Source organism: Schizosaccharomyces octosporus, assembly GCF_000150505.1.
Source record: "Schizosaccharomyces octosporus yFS286 unplaced genomic scaffold supercont6.2, whole genome shotgun sequence".
NCBI classification, from domain to species: domain Eukaryota; kingdom Fungi; phylum Ascomycota; class Schizosaccharomycetes; order Schizosaccharomycetales; family Schizosaccharomycetaceae; genus Schizosaccharomyces; species Schizosaccharomyces octosporus.
In genome coordinates this window covers 1,760,231-1,783,026 of record NW_013185620.1, presented here as the reverse complement: position 1 = coordinate 1,783,026, position 22,796 = coordinate 1,760,231, and the positions used below count along the sequence as shown (strand labels likewise).

Genomic DNA, 22,796 nt, shown 5'->3' with positions numbered 1-22,796 from the left:
AACGATAAGTAGTGTGTTCATGAACCATGTAAAGTTCACAACATCTATGGTATTCTTGCTGGTTTGTGCATACTAGAAGAAAAAGACGAAGAATTCAATCTTCTAATGAAATAGAATGCAAGAAACAGTGAAAAATTCTGAAGATCACAGGGAAATGGCGGATACAATACCAACAGAAAGGTCTAACCACAATAATAGTGCAAATGACGAAGAGAAGGATCTTAGTTGGGAAGATAGGCATTACATACCAAAGCGGGCAGATGCTCGCAGAAGCGCTGAGGGTCGCCAGACCGCTGATTCGGGCATGGATCCAAAGTTAGCTCTTCAAAAATTGATGAATACCCGTACAGGTGGAACTTACGTACCTCCTGCAAAATTAAAAGCACTGCAGGCTCAAATTACAGATAAAAACTCTCAAGAATACCAAAGATTACAATGGGAAGGACTAAAGAAATCAATTAACGGACTTGTTAACAAAGTGAACAAATCAAATATCAAGGAAATTATTCCTGATTTATTTCAAGTAAATCTAATCAGAGGACGCGCTTTGTATTGTCGAAGTATTATGAAAGCACAAGCGGTTTCGCTCCCATTTACTCCGGTTTATGCTGCAATGACGGCCGTAATAAACACAAAACTCCCGCAAGTCGGAGAGCTTCTGTTAACAAGACTTATTGTTCAATTTCGAAAATCTTTCCGCAGAAATGATAAAACTATGTGTCTGAGCTCAACAAACTTTATTGCCCATCTGATCAATCACAAGATAGCTCATGAAATTGTTGGCCTACAGATTCTTGCTGTACTTTTGGAAAGACCTACCGGTGATTCTATAGAAGTTGCAGCAGGGTTTCTTCGAGAAGTTGGTGCTTACCTCTCTGACATTTCTTCTAGGGCTTTCAATGGTATATTTGAAAGACTTCGTACGATCTTACATGAAAATCGACTTGAACCTCGAATTCAATTTATTATTGAAGTATTATTTCAAGCAAGAAAGGACAAATTTAAAGACAATCCGACTATACCCAGTGAGCTTGATTTAGTTGAAGAAGAGGATCAAATTACTCATTTCATTAGTTTGGATGATGAATTGGATGTTCAGGAATCCTTGGGAATCTTCCATTTCGATCAAGATTTTGAAGAAAATGAGTCCAGATATGATTTCATTAAACGTGAGATTTTAGGAGAAGATGAAGAATCCGAAGAAGAAGGTGGTGACGAAGAATCTATAGAAAGTAGTGAAGATTCTGAAGAAGATGAACCTGCTGGACAGGTACAAGATAAAATTGTTGACAAAACAAATACAAATATCGTAAACCTAAGAAAGTCAATTTATCTTACGATCATGTCTTCTGTCGATTTTGAGGAATGTTGCCATAAGCTATTAAAGGTACAGTTACCGGAAGGCCAGGAAATAGAGATGTGCAACATGATCATTGAATGTAATAGTCAAGAGAGGACTTATGAAAAATTCTATGGGTTGATCGGCGAACGTTTTTGCAAACTTAATCGAAATTGGCGCTCAACATTCGAACAGACTTTTAAAAATTACTATACTACCATTCACAGATATGAAACAAATCGCTTGCGAAATATTGCTCTGTTTTTTGGAAATCTTTTGAGCACCAATTCCATTTCATGGTCGGTGTTTGAGAATGTCCGATTAACTGAAGATGATACAACCGCGTCCTCTCGTATTTTTTTAAAAATTTTGTTTCAAGAACTTTTGGAAGCTATTGGTTTAAAAACGTTGGTTAACAAATTTCATGACCCAGAATTAGTACCTTATCTGCATGGTGTATTTCCAACGGACGAACCTCAAAATGTTCGGTTTTCGATTAATTATTTTACTTCTATTGGCTTAGGAGCATTAACCGAAGAAATGAGGGAATACTTGTTGACAATGCCAACGCCAAAACCCGATGATGTATCTGATTCTGAGAGCTACACATCTAGGTCTTCGTATTCACGGTCTTCTTCGCCGTATACATCGGACTATTCTCGTAGCAGATCTTCTTCTCGTTCTTTAAGCCCTCCAAGATCTAGAGGACGTTCATATTCTCCTTCTCTCGGCGAGTTAAGTCCTGATAGATCACGAGATGATGATAAGCGTGGAAGAAGTGGATATCCTCATACAGACAGAAGCCGCTCTTATTCAAGGTCTTCGTATTCCAGTTACGGAAGGTCCAGGACCAGATCACAAAGCAGATCACCTTCGTACGATTATAGACGAGAGAGGTCGCTCTCCCGATCATTGAATAGAAGACCATATCGTCTGTCTAATCGTTACAGGAGACATGCACCTAGGAGATCACGTTCCAGATCGATAAGTCCGATCAGTGAAAGAAGTTACTCGCGTTCACCTAGTAGAGGAAGGTCTTATTCTCGTTCAATTTCCCCCCGTGGAGACACTTATTCTTCGCGTCGGCGTTACCGTTCAAGATCTATTTCTTATTCCCCTTCTCCTCCGAGATATAGACGGAATCGTTCATTTTCGCCTTCTCCTCACCGAAGAACAAAACGGGCTAGGGACTCGAATTACAATCAAAGGTCTTACAGAGAAAGAAGTGAAAGAAGTAGATCGCCATCACCGTTCACTCTTAGGAAAATGAAAACCAGTGAGATCCAAACTGAAAGGAATGGCAGAAATTCGCACATGGGTAGATCTTCAAGGAATGATAATGGTAAACTAGAAGCTCCTTGGCTACAGCATTCAGTTGAAGACAGCAGGCACTAACGCAAAACAAAAGTTTTTGTAAATAATGTTTATTCCTTAATATTTTATTATATATGATATTATATAGAAAGTCATTTCAACAGCCCTTTTTGATACTCAACTAATATATAAGCTCCACTGATTTATCACACAAAAAGAATAAATATAATATAAAAATATGAGCGGAAAGTAATAAAAAGAAGAAATAAACAGGACCTTCTGAGGGTACCTACAAAACGTTGGCCACCATTTGAATATACACTTGAGGCGCCATATAATCTAACCAAAACCTATTACATTTATCTACGATCAACTTCACAATTCAGAAAAAGGAGTGCTAGTTTTAATAAATTATGAGTTTTTGTTCTTATTTTTAACTGCAAGTGTTAGTATCTAGGCAAAGAGCTTAGAATAAGGAAGATACACTGAACCACGAACTTTTGGAAATTCAATTTCTCTGTTAGTATTTTTTGGCTGTAATTTAAACAATATTGGCAAGCCCGTGCAGCAATGCTGGATAACGATAAACATAAAGAACAAACTAATCAGAATAATGGGGTTGTACCTGTATTTCAAAAAAAGAGGAAAGGTCGGGATAGAGAAGGTCTGAGACGAAAAAAACCGAATGTTGAATCAATTACTTCAAACAAGGATGATCATTCCGATGAAGATGAGGACGAAACTGAAGACATTCGGTCTATGAGGGACTACTTAATATCCCAGCAAAAAAAACAAACACGACTGGTACCTGACGTATCTTCGGATCACTACAATAAGAAGGATGATCAAAATCTTTCTACATCTAAAGATATAAACGTAGAATACTCTGCAAACTTAAATGTACATGGAGATGACATGAACACGTCCACTGTTACTATCCCTAACGAATCTTCAAATGATGAAGATAGCATCGGTTCTAAGAAAGGTACATTATCGTCAGATTTATTTCAGTCACAAAACGAATATTCAAAATTTTTACCTAAGAAGGAACCGATAAGTAAGAAAGCGCAGAGTGGACCGGTTCGTCCTTCCCCGTCCTCCGCTGCAATCCGTACAATTACAGTGATAGATTACCAACCAGATGTCTGTAAGGACTACAAGTTAACAGGCTTCTGTGGCTATGGTGACACCTGTAAGTTTTTACATATGAGAGAAGATTACAAAGCGGGTTGGCAATTAGATCAAGAATGGAATGAAGCACAGTCCAAATTCCGTAAGGGTATAAGAAATGTCGATGGTGTTCCAAAAAATGAAAAAGAAGAGGAAATTCCATTTGTTTGTTTAATATGCAAAAAGGATTACAAAAACCCGATTGTAACAATTTGCAGGCATCACTTTTGTGAGAGTTGTGCCGTAGAACAGTACAGGAAGTCACCTACCTGTGTACAGTGTGGTGCAGATACTAAGGGATTATTTTCCATTGATAAGCAAATGAATTTGCTTTTGAAGAAAAAAAACCAGGAAAAGGACAAAAATGACCAACCGAAGGAGATTGATAAGTTTCAACCTATATCAAAGGAAAACTTGGTTGGGAATGATAAAGTAACCCAGGAAGAGCAGGATAAGAAGTTTGGACAACCAAATTTTTCAGATACTACTAGTGTCGCTTCCGTAGCTTCTAATAAACCAAGTTCAAGGTATTCACTCGTTGAGCTATCGAATGATAACATCAACTCATTTAAAAGGCTGAATCAAGTCGTTTTGAATACAAATTATAGCGAAACATTTTATAAGAGCATTCTAAAAGATAATGAGCTTTCCCGCGTGGCTTTATTTGAAAACAAAGTTGTAGGCGGTCTGAGTTGCATCAAAAATAAAGACGAAATACTTTACATAGCTACGTTTTCAGTACTAGCCCCTTACAGGAATTTAGGAATTGGTTCAGCACTTTTGGATTTTGCAAACCGTTCAGCCCGCAGATTAGCTTATAATGCAATCACTTTACACGTTCGGTGTTCGAATGAAGATAGTGTCAATTGGTATACTCGGCGTGGTTTCAACATAATTGAACGGGTACCGAAGCTTTATAAGCGCTTTGGTGATGGTGATTCTGATGCATTTCTTATGAGACATGATCTGAATAGTCAAACAAACTAGCTAGTATGATAAAACAATATAAATTATATGATAGCTTTCTAAAAATTGTCTGTAGATCTTTATATATTGCATACTCCTTTATTTTTTGCTAAAGAGTTGCTTTCAAATTGTCATTAAAATTTTTTCATTTACTTTATATCTATACCCGATTTCTTAATAATTACAAGAAATGAGTAAACGAGCATCAACTGTCGTTAGCAGACTCAGAAGATCGAGAGTTCTGATCACCATCTCGTTTATCTTCATCGTCCTGATTTATCGAGCTAAAACTATCATTTTTCTGATTGCCCAGGCCTTCGGTATCAGAGTTTTCTAATGCTAAATTTCCGCCAACTAATGGAGCAACATCTTGAAAGCTTTTCAGTAGCTTTCTCCTTGCACCTAGAGCATGGATTCCCCTGTTTTGTAGGTCTTCGTCTGTCAAAGATACCAAACCATTCCAATCGGTGTCTTTCAAATTATTAGTGTATTTATGTAAACGGAGACTTCTGAGCCAGCTCGGAATATCCTGTGGAAGTTCATTAGTAGATTGTTTTTCGGTACTCTTTAAGTTAGACAAAGATTTTCTGGTTTTGAGGGTAGTCTTAGGTGTTTTAGCATTATTGTTGTAGCCTTGTGATGCTCCGTGAATAGCATCACCGGTTTCAAGATCATTATAGGAAGAGTATGCGTAGGGCACAGGGCACACATGCATCCCCAAAGGTGTTGTATAATTTGAATTATCCAAATTAGCAGAATAAGTAGAGTTCGCAGATGGGGTTAACTGTGCATAAGGGTTAGAATCTTGAAACAGCGAAGAATGCAGAAAGGCGGGTGAGTTCCAATTATTCAACCAAAACCCATTTTTTCTGTAAGAACGTTCAGTTTCAGTACCAGGGTTATATGACAATGAAGTGAAAGGAACAGGTGTTATCGTATGAGGAAGATCATTGACATAGGTTTGCTTACTTAACGGGGTACTTGGTTGTGCATTAGGATTCTCCAGTCGAGTGCTACTGCGAGAAGACGTTTCAGTAGCACCAGGTACATGAGAAAACCGTAAGGAAGAGGAAAGCAAAGGCTTTCCATCAGCACCAGATGGACGCGTTTCTAATCGAGGACGAGGCCCTAGCTGACTAGAACGGTATAAAAAATGGGATTTTTCAGGGACGGAACGCTGATTCGAATTCGCAGTGAGAAGGTCTGGAGGAGGCGGTGGTGGTGGGGGAGAATAGGTGAAATTCTGCCAACGTCCTCGAGGAGATACTTCTTCATTTAGGTGAGGAGAGACGCCAAAAGGAAAAAATGGAGCAGGAGGAGCCGAGAAAGCAGACCTATCATGAGAATCCCAAATATTGGAGCTTGGAGTTTCAAAGAAGGATGAAGAAGGTTTAGAGGGAGTTCCATTAGGTGCAAAAGGCGTCTTTTTTGATGCACTAGGAAACAACTCAGAATTGGCTTGCTTTTGAAAAGCATTATTGGTTAAAGAATACGACTTAGGAGTTCCATTGTTAGCAATGGCATTATGATTGTTCTTAGGACTTGTAGAAATAGGAGCAGAAGGATTAATGGAAGAATATGCAATTGCTTTTGAAAGACGGTTTTTCGTTAATAGATCGCGATCCTGCGCGAAGTTATTATAAGAAGCTGGTGAATTCCTAACAGCTAGAGGAGATGCGGATGAAAGAGTGGTTGATAAGGGATGTTGTTTGTTAGAATAAGAATTGGGTTGATTTTGGATCGAAGGTGCCGAAGGTTGCTTCATTGGAGTTTTTGAAGTAGGTGTTAATGAGGTAAGAGAATCAGACAACGAAGGTGCTTCCACGTCAATGGAAGAAGGAGAAGATGAAGACGAACCAGCCGACAAATTGTATGACAACGACTTACGAGACGGAGATGAAGAAAGGGAATTAGAAAACAACTTGGCTGCGTCTTTAGAGGGATAGCTTTTTAAAAGTTCTTTGAGAACGAGCTCGCGATCAGCTAAAGAAAGACTCTGAAACCATTGACTAATATTTTGAAGCTCGGAGGCGAAGTTTTGGTGATCTTCAGCTGATGAGTGTTCTTGACGATGTTTATTTTTATGCTTTTCTTTTTCCGTATGAGCATCCTCAATACTTAAACTATCAGGAAGTCTTTGTTTCTCATAAATGGAATCATCTGAAAGTTTTAACGGGGTCGAAGTCCTTGGTGACTGGATGGTCGGCGAGCTGTCGGACAAGTCGTAAGCGTCTAAGACATTTACCGTAGATATTAAAGAAGAATCAGCCATATCTCCCGAGCAGACGCTAGAATTCATGTCGGAAAACTTGATGTGCAACGGTCCATCAAGAACATCGACACTAGCTTCTTGTCCTCGTTTGAACGCTTCCATTTAACTAAAAGTACTATTCAGCTAAATTAGAAATTGAAAGGAAATAATAAACACAAAGCAAAGCTATTCGTAGGCCTTCCCGCGATCCCCTAATCTTTCAATGCTAAATTCCTTTCTTGCACCCAACGAAACTCGATAATATACCTTCCCGGTAGAAAAGATTGACGAAAAAAGAACGTTCCGAAAGCGTAATACAAACGACCAGCGTCAGATATTGAAATTTTACTTCTAGCGATTATACCAGTTGGCAGAGGGAGGAAGTTGGACCGGTACACATTCACCACTCTGCAGTTGGTTTAGCGATATGTAAGCCAGTTTTTCCAATTAGAAATAAATAAATACGGGAGGTATTAGTATTTTCCTCTTTGATTTTTCTATTTTTTTTGTATAATAAAAATGTGACATTTTGTATCTTTGTAAATAAATTGATCTTTTTTGGACAACTGATATGACAGGAATGGGCACTCATTTCGTACAAATCTTTACTAAGGTACCAAATTCAGAGTTTATTAATCAAGTACAATCACTATAAGAAGCGTTTTCACTCTACAGGTAAAGAAACACAACGAAGAGTTTAATGATGGATGATTACTTTTGAATTGATTCGTTTTCGCGCGCTAAAGTAGCAGAATGAAAGCATTCATTCTGATGGTTTAATTAATTCATTTCTACTGGTGCACTTGAAATGAGACTGAGGGCCTTTTGAGAGAAGTCTTATATGATTCTCCTTAGGCAGACTTCATAAGCATATATGAAATATCAGAATGTGAATCCTGATTGAGAAACCAGACAACACAACACGTCTTCCATTACCTAGCATTCCTCAGTATGATGATTACTAAAATTGCCCAGAGCTCCAACTTTCATGTGGTTCTATAAGGATTGCACTTGTCATATCTTCGAACACATAATGTCCAAAAATCCTGGCAAGAGCTGGGAGTATATCAAAAGGAAAGAATTTTCCTTTAATTGTTTGTCATCGCGACAATTCTCAGACTTTCTTCGATCACTTAAGGTATTGAGATATATTTTTTACCGGACTAGCATATGTTGGAATACTAAAGACTAGGACGTTGAAAAAAGTAAATAAGAATAAAATACAATTAATTTAAACTAGTTAAACTTTGTGTAATTTCATTGTTGTAGGTACTTTCTAGAGTCGGGCGCGTTTATTTTAATACATATGCATTGGCAGTTCATATTTTATGCTGAGCCATTAAATCAAAAAATATCTTATGGATCATCAAAGAGAAAAAATTTAATATATAAAAAAAGCTATTCTACTCCCACAAAGTTCTAGAAAGAAAAAAGTTATACCATTGTGCTATCATACAAAAGATACTTTCAAAAATTTCCTTTTTTATTTTTCTTTACAAACTAAATAATAAAAAGAAAGTAATTGGAGTTCTTTTGTTCTTCATTTCTAATTTCTAAATTCATGGGTTGTTGGTGGACCCGTCAAACAACTTCCCTTCTACCAAACACTCTTCAGTATGCTTCCTTTGATGAACACTTTCCGTCGGGTTCCATTTTCTCCAAGTTTCTTTAAATTTGCTGCAATTCCTCGTAGAGGATATGCTCAAGCTGCTCAAAAAAATGAAAAGTTGATTCTGTCCATGGCTTTGCCCTACCGAACCGTCTTTGACAAGGTACCTGTGACTCAGGTCGATCTTCCCACTGAGGATGGTGAAATGGGTGTTTTAAAAGATCACGTACCCATGGTGCAATGTTTGCGTCCTGGTGTTATCCAGATTACGGATGAATCTAACGCTGTTTCCAAGTACTTCGTTTCTGGTGGTTTTGCCGTCCAACAACCCTCGAATGAGCTTTCTGTAACTTCCCCCGAAGCCTTTAAGTTGGAGGACTTTTCTTCTTCTGTCGTTACTCAATTGCTCGAGAAGTACAGAGCTGAAGCTGCCTCCTCGGATGAAAAGGTTGCTGCTGAAGCTTCGATTCGCGTAGGAGTTTTGGAAACCCTTTCTGGTGCTTTAAAATAAATTTTTGCCCATGAATAACCTTCTCTTTTAAGTCATCGCTATTGTGAGAAAACATGTAAGCACAGAGGCACTTATAATTGATTTGTTTGGTTATAAAGAGTTTATGAACTCTCGTCTCTGGGTTATAGCTTACAACCTTATTCTATCTTTTTACTTTTTTTTAACTAGCTCCCTTCTCATTGATTATGACTTATAGTCTATGAATAATATATCAACACCTAGGTTTTCCCATCTAAATAAGGAAAGTCTTTCAAAATAGTCTTGAATGGGAATATCCCTTTGTAAGGTAATTTTTTCGCTTAATTGTATTATTTCGACTTTCTTTTTTCTTCGTCTTGTCCTACTCAATAAACAAGCGAAAACAGAATTATACCATTCTTCGTCGAAAATTTGTGAATCCAGCATGTCAAACTTTACCACTCCAGTACAGTAAACGATTGCACCGAGTCGTAGCACGATTGTTATCTAAGATATAGAGTATACTAAAGTTTGTTCAGTATTAAATCAAAACAAACTTACTAAATCATTCAAAGTATTTGTTTACAAGGGCACATATGAATGGACGATTGTCCTGAGACCTAACACTATAGAATCTGGATGGATACGTATCTAAAGGTCTTTGTATACTGTTACTTGTTTCCTCTGCTTGGAATCGCACTTGCGTTTCGACCAAGCTGGTTGCTCAACAAATGGAGGCAGCAATGGCTCACATGTTTGTACCTTTCTTTCTATTACACGGCTATAATCTCGTTTTTTTTTCATCTGAAATTGATATCAATTGAACCTCAGGAAACACTGTTTACGATTGCTCGTGTGCCGGTGGAAGAATTCCTTAACCAGTTTGCACACTTATTAGTCACTTCATCTGTCTATATTTTTATAAAACGAAAGAATTATTACGCTGCTCAAAGATATGCCTCCACTACACGGTTCATTTACTTGACGATTGGATTGGCATGTATCGCTCTGGGTGCTTCCGCATTAGATTCTTCGCTTCTTCCTTGGGGAAGTATTATGTTTTTTATGTGCTCTCTTATTTCTTTCCTTCTTTGCTTTCGGATTATCGCACCTATATTTGCTACGTCCAAATGCATAATTTTATGTTCAATTTATGCTATGTTTGTACAGACGCAGAAGTCGAAGTTTTTACTCACAGTTTCCAATTTTCAAAATTATAATTACTTTTCTATAGCACTTTTTTCAGTGCATATGTTTCAAGGGATATGTAGCGTTACTGCGTTCGAAGTTTCTGATTTCTTGAAGCAAAATAACGAAGAGTCGGCTATTTTAGGTTCCCTTCATGCTCCATCTAAAAGTGTAAGGACTATATGTGAAGAATATTCTCTCGATTATGAATATACTGCTTCTATGCATTTGGAACCCTTCCTACAACTGCGGTTAGCTTTTCTGTGCTCCTGGCTACTGAAGTGTTTTCACGGTCAACATTCAAAAGAAAATAGCCGAATAGATGTTAGAGAGTCAAAACCAAAAGCAAAAGACAATGATCTAAAGAATTCCCATATATCTTCTGAAACAGAAGCACAACTAATGAAAGGAGTATCTTCAATGAAACGTTTAGACTATAAAAATGCTTCATTCTTTTTTACAAGGGGAGTTTTCGATTCGCTTCTTGAATGGTCGAATGAAGCTAATACTACAGAAGGCGACAGAAAGCACTTACATTCCGCCGCCCATCGATGTGCACTTTTACGTTTATCCTCCTCTGAAATACCTGAAGACTCGTTTTCATTATCTGAAATAAATGCTCTGGATTCTTTATCCCCGAATTTGCGAGAAGCTCTTTTGTGTTACGTTTTCTCTCTTTCAACGGGTCCTCGTCATGATCAAGGTAGAATGCCCATTAAGGACGCTATTTCTCATCGATTTTCTATACCTTATTACTTCCATGTTTATCGTCCGTCTAAGTCAACGTTTCTTTTAATGACTGGATTTCTAATACGGGTTATTCTAATCAAATACGGAAACTGGCATGATAATAAATCTGCACTTAAATACACCGACGTTGACTATTTTGTTTTCACGGATGCTGCAAGATACGTTTCTTTGGGCGAGTCACCTTACATGAGGGACACATATCGATATACCCCTCTTTTGGCCATTTTCTTGTTGCCAACTCAATATGGTTTTCCATCTTGGGGAAAATATATGTTTTCCATCTGCGACATACTGGCGGGTTGGATTATAATCAAAATTTTAAAACGTAAACATTCTTTAGATAAGTCACTGCTGTATGCTTCCTTTTGGATACTTAATCCACTCGTCGCCGTTATTAGCACAAGAGGAAATTGCGAAGCAATTTTAGGTGTCTTGAGTGTTGCACTCATCTTACTTATAGAACGAGAACATGTATGGCTAGCAGGGTTCTTGCTTGGGTTTTCGGTACACTTTAAAATTTATCCATTTATCTATGGAATCGCTTTTCTCTTTTACTACGCAAATCCATTTAAGCAAGGACCAGTCGTAAAAAAGGTTGCAAGTTCTGTTTCTGTCAATCAATTCAAGATATTAATTGGGTCTCTTTTAGCCTTCACCTTGTGTAATATTTTGATGTATGTCATTTATGGGAAGCCATTTCTGGAGCATACTTATATATATCATCTTGGACGAACAGATCATAGGCATAACTTTTCAGCTCATCATTTGAGCCTTTATTATGAGTCAGCTTCTAAGCAGAAGCTTTCATCTTTTCTTGCATTTTTTCCACAAATTTCTCTATGTGTCTTGATTGCTGCTGTATATTCCACACAAACTCTTGCTGGTACACTTTTCGCACAGACATTTGCTTTCGTAACCTTTAACAAAGTTTGCACTAGTCAAGTAAGTTTATCTTGTCATTCTTATAGCTAACAATTTTAGTATTTCCTCTGGTATCTGATATTTCTTCCCTTAATTTTACCAAAATCGAAACTTATTAGCAAAAAGGGTTTGATTTGTCTGATTCTCTGGATACTTGGTCAGGCGCTATGGCTTCTTAACGCTTATCGTTTGGAAATGCTTGGAAATTCCGTGTTTATTGAATTATGGCTATCTGGTTTATTCTTTTTCGTTGCAAACGTTTACATCCTGAAGACGATATTGGAATGTTTATAAGAATTCATTGCAATTATTTAGTTTTAATGAATACCTATATTTTATTATAATTATTTATTTTTTTATTTTTTTTTATGCTTTTTGAATTGTCTTCTTATTTTCTATATCACTGAAGCGACACTTTTTGTCGCATAGCTACAAAGCAATGTAAACGACGCTCTCATATACGATATGGCTACGAATGTGTTTTGCGATTCAACAAATTTAAAGGAATCAATTCAGTATGTTAATTACAAACTAAAAGATAAGGGAATTTTGCAAAACGAGAAAGTGCACTTTTCTGACGACGTGAAAGATAAATGTCGAATTGTGAACGTTTTGTATCAATTGCTGAGGAGAAATGAAGCTGATGTTCAAGAAAAGGAAAATCTATTAGAAAGAATTCAAAATGATTCCATTGAATCTGTGAAAAATTTGGAGTTATCAAAACAATTGCAACGAAATTTAGACAAGAGTCTTAACGAGAGACAGGCTCGAGAGGATAGAATACTTATGTTGGAAAAGGAAAACAAAAAATTGAGGAAAGAAAATAAGGATATAATGAATGCACTAGACAAAAAAAAGCACATAGAAGCAGCTATGAAAGCAGAATTATCAATGTCACTCAAGAAACGTGAGCAACAGATGGAATCATTGCGAGGAAACTATGATTCAATAAAACGACGAAAAGGAAACAATTCTTATTGTTCTTTGATTATTAAGGAACCCCAGAAATCGCATGTAAATGCTCCTATTTTACCGGAAACCCACGACACTGAGGAACATGAGCTAAAAAAAGTCTCAGAGCATGAAGATTATTTAGGGGTTTCCTTATTCTTGCAAAATATTAAAAATCAAAACCACAAGCTCCAAAGATGTTTAAATGATAGTGTTACGTCCTTAGAAACTCTACTTCGTCCTCTTTATAAATCATACCCGGATTCACTTATAACATGCTTTGAACAAAACGCTGTTGTTTTGGACGCAAAGCTGCAAAACCTGATCCGGCTTGTTGCAGAAGTGTTAAATCAGGAAAAATACGTGTCCGTACGGGACTTGGAATCATTAACGGTCGAACTGGAGAATTCGATGAAGTATACTAAAAATCTAGAAGAAGAGAATAAGAAACTAATTGATGGTTTGGCCCATGGCTATGCACTTATTTCTGGCCAACTGGATTACAAGCAGCCCATAAATAAAGGACAAAAAGCAGATTTACTGGAAAAAAGGACTATCCCATAATTTGTGTAATTATAATTCCTTTTTCATGTTCTCCAAATGATATCATTATCCCAAAGTTGTTAACATGTATAATACTCAAATAGACTAGATCAGAGCATCGCTTGTACACGGATCTCAAGCTATCATTTATATTTATATAAGTCTCTTTTTCAAAGACAGTTTTCATGTGGTACGACGAGCTTGCACCAAGAGGAACTATTTTTGACATTCATAATCAGCATGTTTAGTGTCTCAGAGTTAATATACTCTTTTAGTGTACAGCATTAATATATACTTCCAGATTAACTAACTAAATAAAAATGTACTAGAGCCACCAAGCATTGTATGATTGTGTGATGTCTTCTGAACCATTGACTCTGAGTTTATAGAAAGAAGAATTTATGAACTCAATATTTTCTTTATTAATATACTTCAACATTTTTTCATTTCGCTGAAGACTTTCCGGGCGGATTCCGATTGTTTTTGATTGACTCAGATAGGACCTAATCACTCCAATCCACCTACCAAGAGCACGGCACTTTTCCAACTTCAACTCCACGAATTGGAATCAAAATAAAAAGCAATGGGCTATACTGCAGCTTTTATTCAATGGGGAATTTTATTAGGAGGATCTTATTACCTCTACCAAAAGATCACTGAGAAATCTAAAAAGCCATCTAATGGAAAGAATGAATTGAAGTCCCGTAAGAATGCTAAAGTCAATAAAAAGAAAAAGAAGACCTCCAAGATTACTTCGAAAGAAGAAGAGTTGGTAAAGGCTGACGAAAGTCAAAAGAAGGTTGATCTTGAAAAGCCAACCAGTTTGCCATCAGAAAGAGTGAAAACGGAATCTAAAAAGCCGACTAAAACTGCTTATAATGGTGGAAAGAAAGAAGAAACCCTTTCTAGTCCTCCGCGCAAACATCAAATTGCTAAAGGAAAAGGGAATGCTTCGAAGAATGATGATCTTCAGAATGACCAGAACATCAGCTCTACTCCGGTAGTTTCAGCGAACCCGGTAAAACAAAATGAACATCCGGAAAATTTTGATAATTCATATTCCGATACACCAAAATCAAAGGAAAATGTAAAGGTGTTGCAAATCCGCTCTTCGGATTCTTGGAATAATGATGATGATTTTGATGATGGCTTTCAAGTCGTCTCTAAATCTAAAAATGGAAGAAAGTCGATATCGACTTCAGTGCCCCAGACGAAAAAGCAACGTCAAAATCAACAACGAAAAGAAAAATTTAGAGAGTTGCAAGAAATCGCTGATCTTGAGCAGCGAAAAAAATTAGCAGCCCACAGAAACGAATTAGAAATGAATATGAAACGGTCCAAAGTAGCTAGTCCAAACAGGTTTTCTCCCTCTTCCTTCGTAGCAGTTGGCCAAGCTGGTTCCTCTTCCAGCGCTCCGAGATACGATACACTCTGGTGAATATCCTTCTCCTTGCTACCCATGAGATTTATAATAGATTAATGATCTTATAATGTAATTTTTCTCAGTTGTGATCAATTTGGACTAGAAGCTTATGAACGTTCGTCTGATTGTACTAATTCTGCATAGACTTAATTTTTAGAAACTGAGATTTTAATCAACATTTCTACATATATGAAATAATAAATGTTTGCTTTCTTTCTATTATTATTATCTTTGAATCTAAACTTATGAAATATTTTTCAGAAGGTAAATTAAAAAAAGATCAATTAGGAACAGAGATGGAAATATGTATAATTCCCAATGAACTTTTCTTTTATTCTTTTTAATAATGAAAGTGATCATTCACTATCACTTTCAATAATACGGCGTCGTGGTCTACGCTGCCCGGTATTATCCGCTTCACCTGACTCATTATCAGCATCATTTAGTGCTTCTTGTTTCTTATCTGGTGACCTACTTTCTCTTTCATCTGCTTCACTTTCAGGGCTTGCAGATTTCTTTGAAGGAGAGTGTCTAGATTGATTGACCGGCTCCTCATCCTCTTCTTCTTCCTCGTCTTCAATAAAATCATCAAGAGCACCTTCATCTTCTTCGTCTTCATAGTTTTCTTCTTCGTTGTAATATTCTCCAGCTCCCTCTTGTTTAATCCGTTTCAGTCGATCCATTCGGTCTTGTTCAGCTGATTCGTCTCTTTGAGAATAGACACCACGAGGACCAACGAATGAAGTGAAATCTTCTTCTTCTTCTTCCATCCCGTTTTTGTAATTATTAAGATATTTTCTTTTCTCGAGACGCCGCCGGGCACGATTCCGTTCTTCTTCAAATTTTTCGGCCTCACGTTTAAGCAGTTCAGGATCTTTCTCGGTAACAATTTCTTGAACGCCTCTATTAACAAGTGGAGGACCTCTCATTCGCATAGAAGGAAGCTTGGATGTAGTAGCTGTACTGATGGCAGAAGGAAGAAAGTTAAAACTTCTTTTGAGAGCCGCCTGGGCACGAAGGAGATGTTGAGCTTCATGAGAAGTAGTAAGGAATGTGGGTTGAGTAATCAGCTTTGACTGGGCATCGTAGATGTCGTGACCAATGCGCAGTGAATAAGAACCATCCGACCATTGAACTACCTGACTATTGGACTCTGGTTTACCCGATTTATCAAAACGCCATCTGATCGTATTATCCACCTTGTGTTTTACACGTTGACCCCATTGTACATCGTGTGCTAATAACGTCTCGTCTGCTTCAGCCTCAACGGCGTATTTTTCAGAGTCAAATGGAGTATGCTCTACTGACATAAAGTTGGGTATGCGAGCATGGAATGCTTTTGAATCTAATGGAGCAGGAGAAGAAAAGTTGGGTACCTCAGATTCCAGGATCTTTTTGACAGGCGCGCTGTATATGTAAGTTAGCATTTTCCTACTTGCCAGACATTGTATATTTGAAGGATCGAAAATTGCTAATCAGCGCTTTCTCAAAAAATGTTCATTAAAGTAAAGATAAAAAGCTTTTTTCTTCTCTAATAGCATTTACTTACCTTTTCTCCGGACTCTCCTGATTTCCTTCTTCATCAGAAAAGAGTCCTTGATCACTCTGATTGTCTTTCAATTCCTCGTTTTCATTCAAGTTTTCGTTATTGGACTCATTCTTCACCGTGTCAACATCGTCTTTTGTGAAACTCTCATCGTCGCTTCCCCCAAACAGATCTTCATTTTCTTCTTTCGAAGAATTCACTTCGGGATCAGACATAAGACCTAATTTTGTAATATTTTAGTGAAATTACAACCAAAATTATAAAAAACACCGTGGTTTTGGCAAAGGTCCAAGTTTGGTACGCTTGCATGCACAGTAAGAAAGTAACAATGCTACTTTTCATGATATCGATACAATTTCGTTCCACTGTAGATGCCAATTTCCAATACTATACTAACAGAAAACCGTTTTACTAATTTCTAATTAAGTATTAATTATCCAAAAAAAAGGAGTTTTATAGCTTATTAGATATTGGAGATATTCCTTAGCGTTTACTGTTGTTTGTTAACCAAACAGACGCGGGACACTTTATTATTTCTTGGATTTAGACTGAATTTAACTAACAATTTTGTAAATGCCTCCCGCTCCTCCTCCTCCCCCTCCAGCACCAGCACCTGCTGCGGCCGCACCCGCTCCTCCTCCCGTAACCAAAGATCGGTCTGCCTTACTTAATTCAATTCAGAAAGGGACGAAGCTAAAAAAGGCGCAAACAAATGATCGATCAGCTCCTATTGTTGGCGGTGGTGGTGTTGTTGGGGACGCTTCAAAAGCAGGTGGTCGTTCTACCAAACCATCGGGTGCACCTCCAGTCCCTATGCCTACTTCTGGCTCCGCTGGAACAAATGAACCTCCTATTCCTGCTAGTGCTCCTAAATTAGGTGGTCTCTTCTCACAAGGAATGCCAAAACTTCGAAAGGTTGGAAATGCTTCTTCCGCCGCGTCTCCACCACAGCCTTCAAAATCATCTACACCCGTGTCTTCTCCCCCTCCTCCACCTGTCTCTTCTGCACCCCCTATACCTCCTTCTGCACCTTCAATTCCCTCCGCTCCTGCTCCTCGCGTTCCTACTTCCCTGCCTCAGAAAATTTCGCGTTCGCCTAGTCCTACCAAAGTACCTTCTTCTCCACCTCCTCCAATTCCGTCTGCACCATCTAAAGCTCCTCCATTGCCTCCACAGTCAGCACCACCGCTAGGCTCACATATACCTATGAGTTCAAGGGTTTCTTCGGGAAATTCACAAACCCTTCCTCCTCCTCCTCCCCCTCCAAGTCATCCTCCTTCATCACCAATTCCTGCTTCATCTTACACTTTACAACATCGTTCAGATAAAGGTATGCCGTTTTTTGAAAGAGATTTTTTTTGCAGCTTGCTAATAGTTATATAGTTGATGATCATGGAAGGTTTCAATTCAAAGATGATAGTTATCTCCCTCAACCACGACGATTCAGAGGAGGTCCAAAAATTTATCGGGGAAGTACTGGATCGACGGTCCCCCTTAGACTTGATTGAGGATACTACAGCGCTTAGAGTAGTGATGTATTTATGATTGTTATTACTATAGACAGAAGTCGTTCTTTACGAATAAATTGAGAAAGTTACATACTCTTGTTTTACTTGTTTTGATAGATAAACGATCCAGAAAAATTAAAATTAAATATTAAACCCATAATGATAACTTCCTAAACTACAAAAATGCAATATACCTATTCGTTAAATAACATGTCAAGTGCTTCATAATTAATTTTCTTTGAAAATGTTCTTTGTTGCATCATCTCTTTTGCACTTTCGGCAGGAGTATTGGCAAGTCCATCACTGGTGCTATCCTTGGGACGATATTTTCGTCGTTTGCGAGGTTGTTTCACAATTCCTTTCTTCAAATCTTCCTGTATTTTCAGATTTTTTGCTTCTTCTTCAGCTAGATACTCTTTATTTAATTCCATCCAAACTTGAGTTTTTGTTTCTACCTCTTCTTTATCGAGAAGTATTTCTTGTATTTCGTCATCATCTACATCTCCTAAACCAATCTCATCCTCGTTCAACTTGACATTTAATTGGGAAGAAAGCTTCTTTAAATCCTCCTGTTTTAAAGTTTCAGAAACCTCTTTTCGAATATTCCGTGATTCCTCCAACAGTTGAGATTGCTGTTCTTGAGAGTCTATCTTGACGTTTTGTGATAGTTCTTCGGATTTCAAAACAGGAGAAGGCTCCCGTGGCTGTGTATTCGGCACATCTTGTTTTTCTAGTTGGGACGGTGAATCTTTTATAGGGGGCGAGGACGATACTGCATCTAAAGGATCGGCACTGGTCTTTTGATTTTTTGCAAAACTCGGGGGATCTGATTGACCCTCAAGCCATATACTGCGAAAATCAGCAATTGATAAATCACCACTCTCAGTAATACGAAATTCATCAAGACGTTTCTGGATAGTGATATCTGCAACCTTTACCACGTGCACAATCTCACGAACACTTCTTCTAAAATTGTTCATACGGGCAGCGATTAATAGACAAGCGCCGCAAATACCAGCAGGACGACGACCGATTTGCATCCAATCCCGATTCATACGTGCAACAAGACGAATTGCGTCGTTAGCAACTCGCGAAGTTTCCGGACCAAATTCTAAAAGAGCAGCAAATCGACTAATATACAAAGAAGGGTCTAGCAAGGGTAGTGTAATTTCTAAGGTACGACAGAGTTTTAAAAAGGTGGAACCAAGTTTGAAGACATTAATTTGTAACATATCGGAGAAGTCAATAAGCATGTGGGACGTTTTAGAATAACGGCAAACAATGTACAGACACGACGCTACCACGTATTGCGACCGGCGGCCTTTGATAAAATTATTGTTAATTGCAAGAGTAAAGTAACGAACGGCAGCCTCAACGTGTCGTTCGTTCAATTTCAATGCGATTGCTAAAGCAGAGATACGACGTCGTCCATTTGCAATGGTCATTTCTCTGGATTCCAAGGAGCTTTGATTTCGAAACGGACCTCCCATAGGTCTAGCATGCGTTTGATCATGACTGACAAGAGAACCTTGCACTACGGCTGCACCACTTGAGGCTTCACCAAAGGTCACCTCTGATACAATTGCATTTTGCTCGACCACAACACCGCACTCTAAACTATAATTATTTTCATTGTTAGTTTCTGCTCACAAAAACCGTTCATATTTTTGCTTATTCTCTTACCAGTATGTATTTCCTGATGCAACATCAGATTCAAATGCCGTCGATCCACAACTCGGGCATCCCATTTTGGATAACTAGAGGCATGTGAAACCCATCGATGTCGAGGCAAATGTCTAGTACATTTCTCTTAGAAACATACGGTACCGCCACCTCGTATATATGTGGGGGTTTTAAAAACAAACAAACGCTGTGAAAGAAAAAAATAAAAATAAATAATAAATAATAAATAATACAGAAATGCAGAAATGCAAGTAAATTGTTACAACAAAAAAAACCTTTTAAACTTTTTATTTTATAAATTTATCAATTGGTCTCAATTATTAAATGGCAACAGGTAGGTAAGTTGTATTAGAAATAATATGCGCCTTAAAATCTAGTAATTGCTATGACACGGATTAGGAAAGTACAATAAATCAATTGTATGTAATTTACGTTATAACATTTATTTAAAAATTTTCTGATTGATGTTTGCAGGATAATACTTTATTTTGATCAGTAAACAAAGACAAGACGTGAATGCATATAATTAGTTAATTACAGTATAAACAAGTTCAAGGTATTTTCTAATCTAGGAGAAAATTCGCCTTGTTCTCGTCCTTCGCCTTGAATAGCTTTGTTCATGATGCATTGTATATCCGGTTCTTCTGGGTGTACTTAGATGTACCCGGGTTCAACTTCTATTTATTGGAAAAATAAGTTTAGAAATGGATAATAAATGAACTTCATTATTTTATCTATACGACAGTCTTGTCAGTGCTTATGTTGGTCTTCAACTTTACCCTTTACCTCTTTCCATATACGCTCAACATATTCAAGGTAAAACTCTAAAGAATTGGATTCATTAATAGGTTAGGAATAATGAATTCTTCTTTTTCTCAGAAATTTTTTCGTACCTTTGGTCAAAAACGATTTTACTACAGGCCTTGGATAAGAATAGAAAATGTTCGACCGACGCCTTTGTGGAAACCAATAACTTTTGCAGTTGGAACAGGATCAGCTACCTTTTACGTAGCGCAATACTTGGACAAGCAAAAACAGCCCAGTGCATGGAGTTCACGAAGTCTTATTGATCGTAGATCAAATCGAAGCGTCATTTATTCAATTATAGGTATAAACGTGGGTATATTCGCTTTATGGAGAATCCCTGCATTTCACAGAGCCCTTGAAAAATACGCTGTAATGAACCCAACTTTCGTAAACTTACCCTCTATTATTGTATCCGCGTTTAGCCATCAATCGGGTTGGCATCTACTTTTCAATATGATGGCCTTCTATTCTTTTGCTCCAGCAATCCTTGATGTTTTTGGAAAAAATCAATTTATTGCATTCTATACTTCGTCAATACTGTTCTCTAACTTAGCTTCGTTACTCCATAATCGTTTTCGCTACGGCGTTAGGGCGCACCCAGGATCCCTAGGTGCTAGTGGAGCCGTATACGCTATTGCTGCTGCCACAGCATATTTTTTCCCAAATGCTTCTGTCTCCATTATTTTCCTCCCTTTTATTCCTATCAAAATTGGTGTAGCACTGCTGGGTTTAATGGCCTTTGATACGTGGGGCCTTGTTTCTAGAAGATTTGCCCAATACACCTTTTTTGATCATGCAGCTCATTTAGGAGGAGGCGTTTTTGGTTGGATTTACGCAAAGTATGGTTACTCTGCTTATAATCGCTCAGTCCATCCTCGTCCACCCCCTTCTTCTAGACACTCCTTTTCTAAAGTTATATCCTTTTAAAAAATTTGTGAATGACTAATTATTTTTTTATGTCTTAAATTAGCAATTGACAAACTTACACTGGATTTTTTTTCAAGAGTCAGAACTATATGTTTAGCATAACTACTGAATTTATTTATTTATTTACTTAGATTATTCACGTTAAATGACACAAAAATGACATTAACGATTTAGAACGTTTATCGTTAAACATAGAAAACAGTCACAAGACGAATCCGACATTCTTACAGCGATAATTGACTTTTTGTTTCAAACGTGAACAACACCTAGGAAAATTTGAAAATGTCGAAGGTATCGGTTGCCAACATTCGTACCAACATTGATGGAATTTTAAAGGGTTCCGAACAAAAGAAGCGTCACTTCACTGAGACCGTGGAGCTTCAAATTGGTTTGAAGAACTACGACCCTCAACGTGATAAGCGTTTCTCTGGTACCATCAAGTTACCCAATGTTCCCCGACCTAACATGGCTCTCTGTATTCTTGGTGATGCCCACGATTTGGACCGTGCTAAGCATGGCGGTGTTGATGCTATGTCCGTTGATGATTTGAAGAAACTCAACAAGAACAAGAAACTTGTTAAGAAGTTGGCTAAAAAATACGATGCTTTTGTTGCTTCTGATGTCCTCATCAAACAAATCCCTCGTTTGTTAGGTCCTGGTTTATCTAAAGGTAAGTGATGTGAAGCTAACGGTTGATGAAGAAGCAAAAGACGGGTTTTATGCACGTCTTCTTCTTCATTGCTTACGTTCTCCTTGTAAAACTTGTAGCATGAAATGTTCGGATGGAACTACAATCCACAGTACGCTAGTGGTTTGTGTACTGTTTATGAAACATAATGTAGACTCGAGGGATATAGAATTTTCCTATAAAATGTAGAACACTAGAGGAAAATTCTCCCTTAGTAGTAGAGTTTGAAAGGAGCGTAGGAAACCGCAGGCCCCACCTTTCAATGATTGCATTGACAAGGAAGAGTTTTTACTAACTCGATGGCTATAGCCGGTAAATTCCCTACTCCCGTTTCTCACAATGATGATTTGTATGGAAAGATTGTTGAAGTTAAGTCTACCATCAAATTTCAACTTAAGAAGGTTCTTTGTTTGGGTGTTGCTGTTGGACATGTCGAAATGTCTGAAGATCAACTAATTGCTAATGTTATGCTTTCCATCAACTTCTTGGTTTCTTTGCTTAAGAAGGGATGGCAAAACATTGGTTCCTTGGTCATCAAATCTACGATGGGTAAGCCCTACCGTTTATATTAAACAACAATCTTTTTGTCATTGTTTTGGAGTTCTTATGACATTTTCGTGGATATGAAGGCGATGGATATTGTATTTATAGGAAATCTACTGTTCTGCTAGTGTCTTTTATTGTACTACTATTAGAGTAATAATGTATTTCGTTAGTGAAGTTGAGCTCCATTGACAAAAAGT

The 22,796-nt window shown here is 37.7% G+C and overlaps 12 protein-coding genes across 12 annotated transcripts; 9 read left to right on the top strand and 3 right to left on the bottom strand.

Moving 5' to 3' along the window:
• The first annotated feature begins 28 nt into the window (after positions 1-28).
• SOCG_00230 (splicing factor Cwf22) lies at positions 29-2,933 on the top strand. The gene has a single exon (XM_013162650.1). The coding sequence runs from the start codon at positions 116-118 to the stop codon at positions 2,732-2,734; it is 2,619 nt and encodes an 872-aa protein (XP_013018104.1). The 5' UTR covers positions 29-115; the 3' UTR covers positions 2,735-2,933.
• On the top strand, positions 2,886-4,832 carry SOCG_00229 (zf-C3HC4 type /GCN5-like N acetyltransferase fusion protein). The gene has a single exon (XM_013162649.1). The coding sequence runs from the start codon at positions 3,224-3,226 to the stop codon at positions 4,808-4,810; it is 1,587 nt and encodes a 528-aa protein (XP_013018103.1). The 5' UTR covers positions 2,886-3,223; the 3' UTR covers positions 4,811-4,832.
• On the bottom strand, positions 4,812-7,443 carry SOCG_00228 (RNA hairpin binding protein). The gene has a single exon (XM_013162648.1). It carries the CDS (start codon positions 7,161-7,163, stop codon positions 4,995-4,997), a length of 2,169 nt encoding a protein of 722 aa, XP_013018102.1. The 5' UTR covers positions 7,164-7,443; the 3' UTR covers positions 4,812-4,994.
• A 909-nt stretch (positions 7,444-8,352) lies between these two features.
• SOCG_00227 (F1-ATPase delta subunit) lies at positions 8,353-9,449 on the top strand. The gene has a single exon (XM_013162647.1). It carries the CDS (start codon positions 8,657-8,659, stop codon positions 9,158-9,160), a length of 504 nt encoding a protein of 167 aa, XP_013018101.1. The 5' UTR covers positions 8,353-8,656; the 3' UTR covers positions 9,161-9,449.
• Positions 9,450-9,677: 228 nt separating this feature from the next.
• On the top strand, positions 9,678-12,292 carry SOCG_00226 (pig-M). Its single transcript, XM_013162646.1, has 2 exons — positions 9,678-11,998; positions 12,038-12,292. Exons 1-2 carry the CDS (start codon positions 9,758-9,760, stop codon positions 12,269-12,271), a joined length of 2,475 nt encoding a protein of 824 aa, XP_013018100.1. The 5' UTR covers positions 9,678-9,757; the 3' UTR covers positions 12,272-12,292.
• A 150-nt stretch (positions 12,293-12,442) lies between these two features.
• SOCG_00225 (mitotic-spindle disanchored Msd1) lies at positions 12,443-13,492 on the top strand (the record flags this gene model as incomplete). The annotated part of the gene is made up of 1 exon (XM_013162645.1): positions 12,443-13,492. One exon carries the CDS (start codon positions 12,443-12,445, stop codon positions 13,490-13,492), a length of 1,050 nt encoding a protein of 349 aa, XP_013018099.1.
• A 484-nt stretch (positions 13,493-13,976) lies between these two features.
• On the top strand, positions 13,977-15,064 carry SOCG_00224 (uncharacterized protein). The gene has a single exon (XM_013162644.1). The coding sequence runs from the start codon at positions 14,055-14,057 to the stop codon at positions 14,907-14,909; it is 855 nt and encodes a 284-aa protein (XP_013018098.1). The 5' UTR covers positions 13,977-14,054; the 3' UTR covers positions 14,910-15,064.
• A 16-nt stretch (positions 15,065-15,080) lies between these two features.
• On the bottom strand, positions 15,081-16,748 carry SOCG_00223 (RNA polymerase II associated Paf1 complex). The gene is made up of 2 exons (XM_013162643.1): positions 16,444-16,748; positions 15,081-16,301 (listed from the first exon to the last, which is right to left on the bottom strand). The coding sequence occupies exons 1-2, from the start codon at positions 16,653-16,655 to the stop codon at positions 15,251-15,253; spliced, it is 1,263 nt and encodes a 420-aa protein (XP_013018097.1). The 5' UTR covers positions 16,656-16,748; the 3' UTR covers positions 15,081-15,250.
• A 4-nt stretch (positions 16,749-16,752) lies between these two features.
• Positions 16,753-18,052, top strand: SOCG_00222 (verprolin). The gene is made up of 2 exons (XM_013162642.1): positions 16,753-17,770; positions 17,824-18,052. The coding sequence occupies exons 1-2, from the start codon at positions 17,014-17,016 to the stop codon at positions 17,946-17,948; spliced, it is 882 nt and encodes a 293-aa protein (XP_013018096.1). The 5' UTR covers positions 16,753-17,013; the 3' UTR covers positions 17,949-18,052.
• Positions 18,053-18,073: 21 nt separating this feature from the next.
• On the bottom strand, positions 18,074-19,772 carry SOCG_00221 (transcription factor TFIIIB complex subunit brf1). The gene is made up of 2 exons (XM_013162641.1): positions 19,632-19,772; positions 18,074-19,565 (listed from the first exon to the last, which is right to left on the bottom strand). Exons 1-2 carry the CDS (start codon positions 19,694-19,696, stop codon positions 18,143-18,145), a joined length of 1,488 nt encoding a protein of 495 aa, XP_013018095.1. The 5' UTR covers positions 19,697-19,772; the 3' UTR covers positions 18,074-18,142.
• Positions 19,773-20,489: 717 nt separating this feature from the next.
• SOCG_00220 (rhomboid protease) lies at positions 20,490-21,365 on the top strand (the record flags this gene model as incomplete). Its single annotated transcript, XM_013162640.1, has 1 exon — positions 20,490-21,365. The coding sequence occupies one exon, from the start codon at positions 20,490-20,492 to the stop codon at positions 21,363-21,365; it is 876 nt and encodes a 291-aa protein (XP_013018094.1).
• Positions 21,366-21,595: 230 nt separating this feature from the next.
• On the top strand, positions 21,596-22,779 carry SOCG_00219 (60S ribosomal protein L10a). The gene is made up of 2 exons (XM_013162639.1): positions 21,596-22,035; positions 22,363-22,779. The coding sequence occupies exons 1-2, from the start codon at positions 21,648-21,650 to the stop codon at positions 22,623-22,625; spliced, it is 651 nt and encodes a 216-aa protein (XP_013018093.1). The 5' UTR covers positions 21,596-21,647; the 3' UTR covers positions 22,626-22,779.
• The last annotated feature ends 17 nt before the right edge of the window (positions 22,780-22,796 follow it).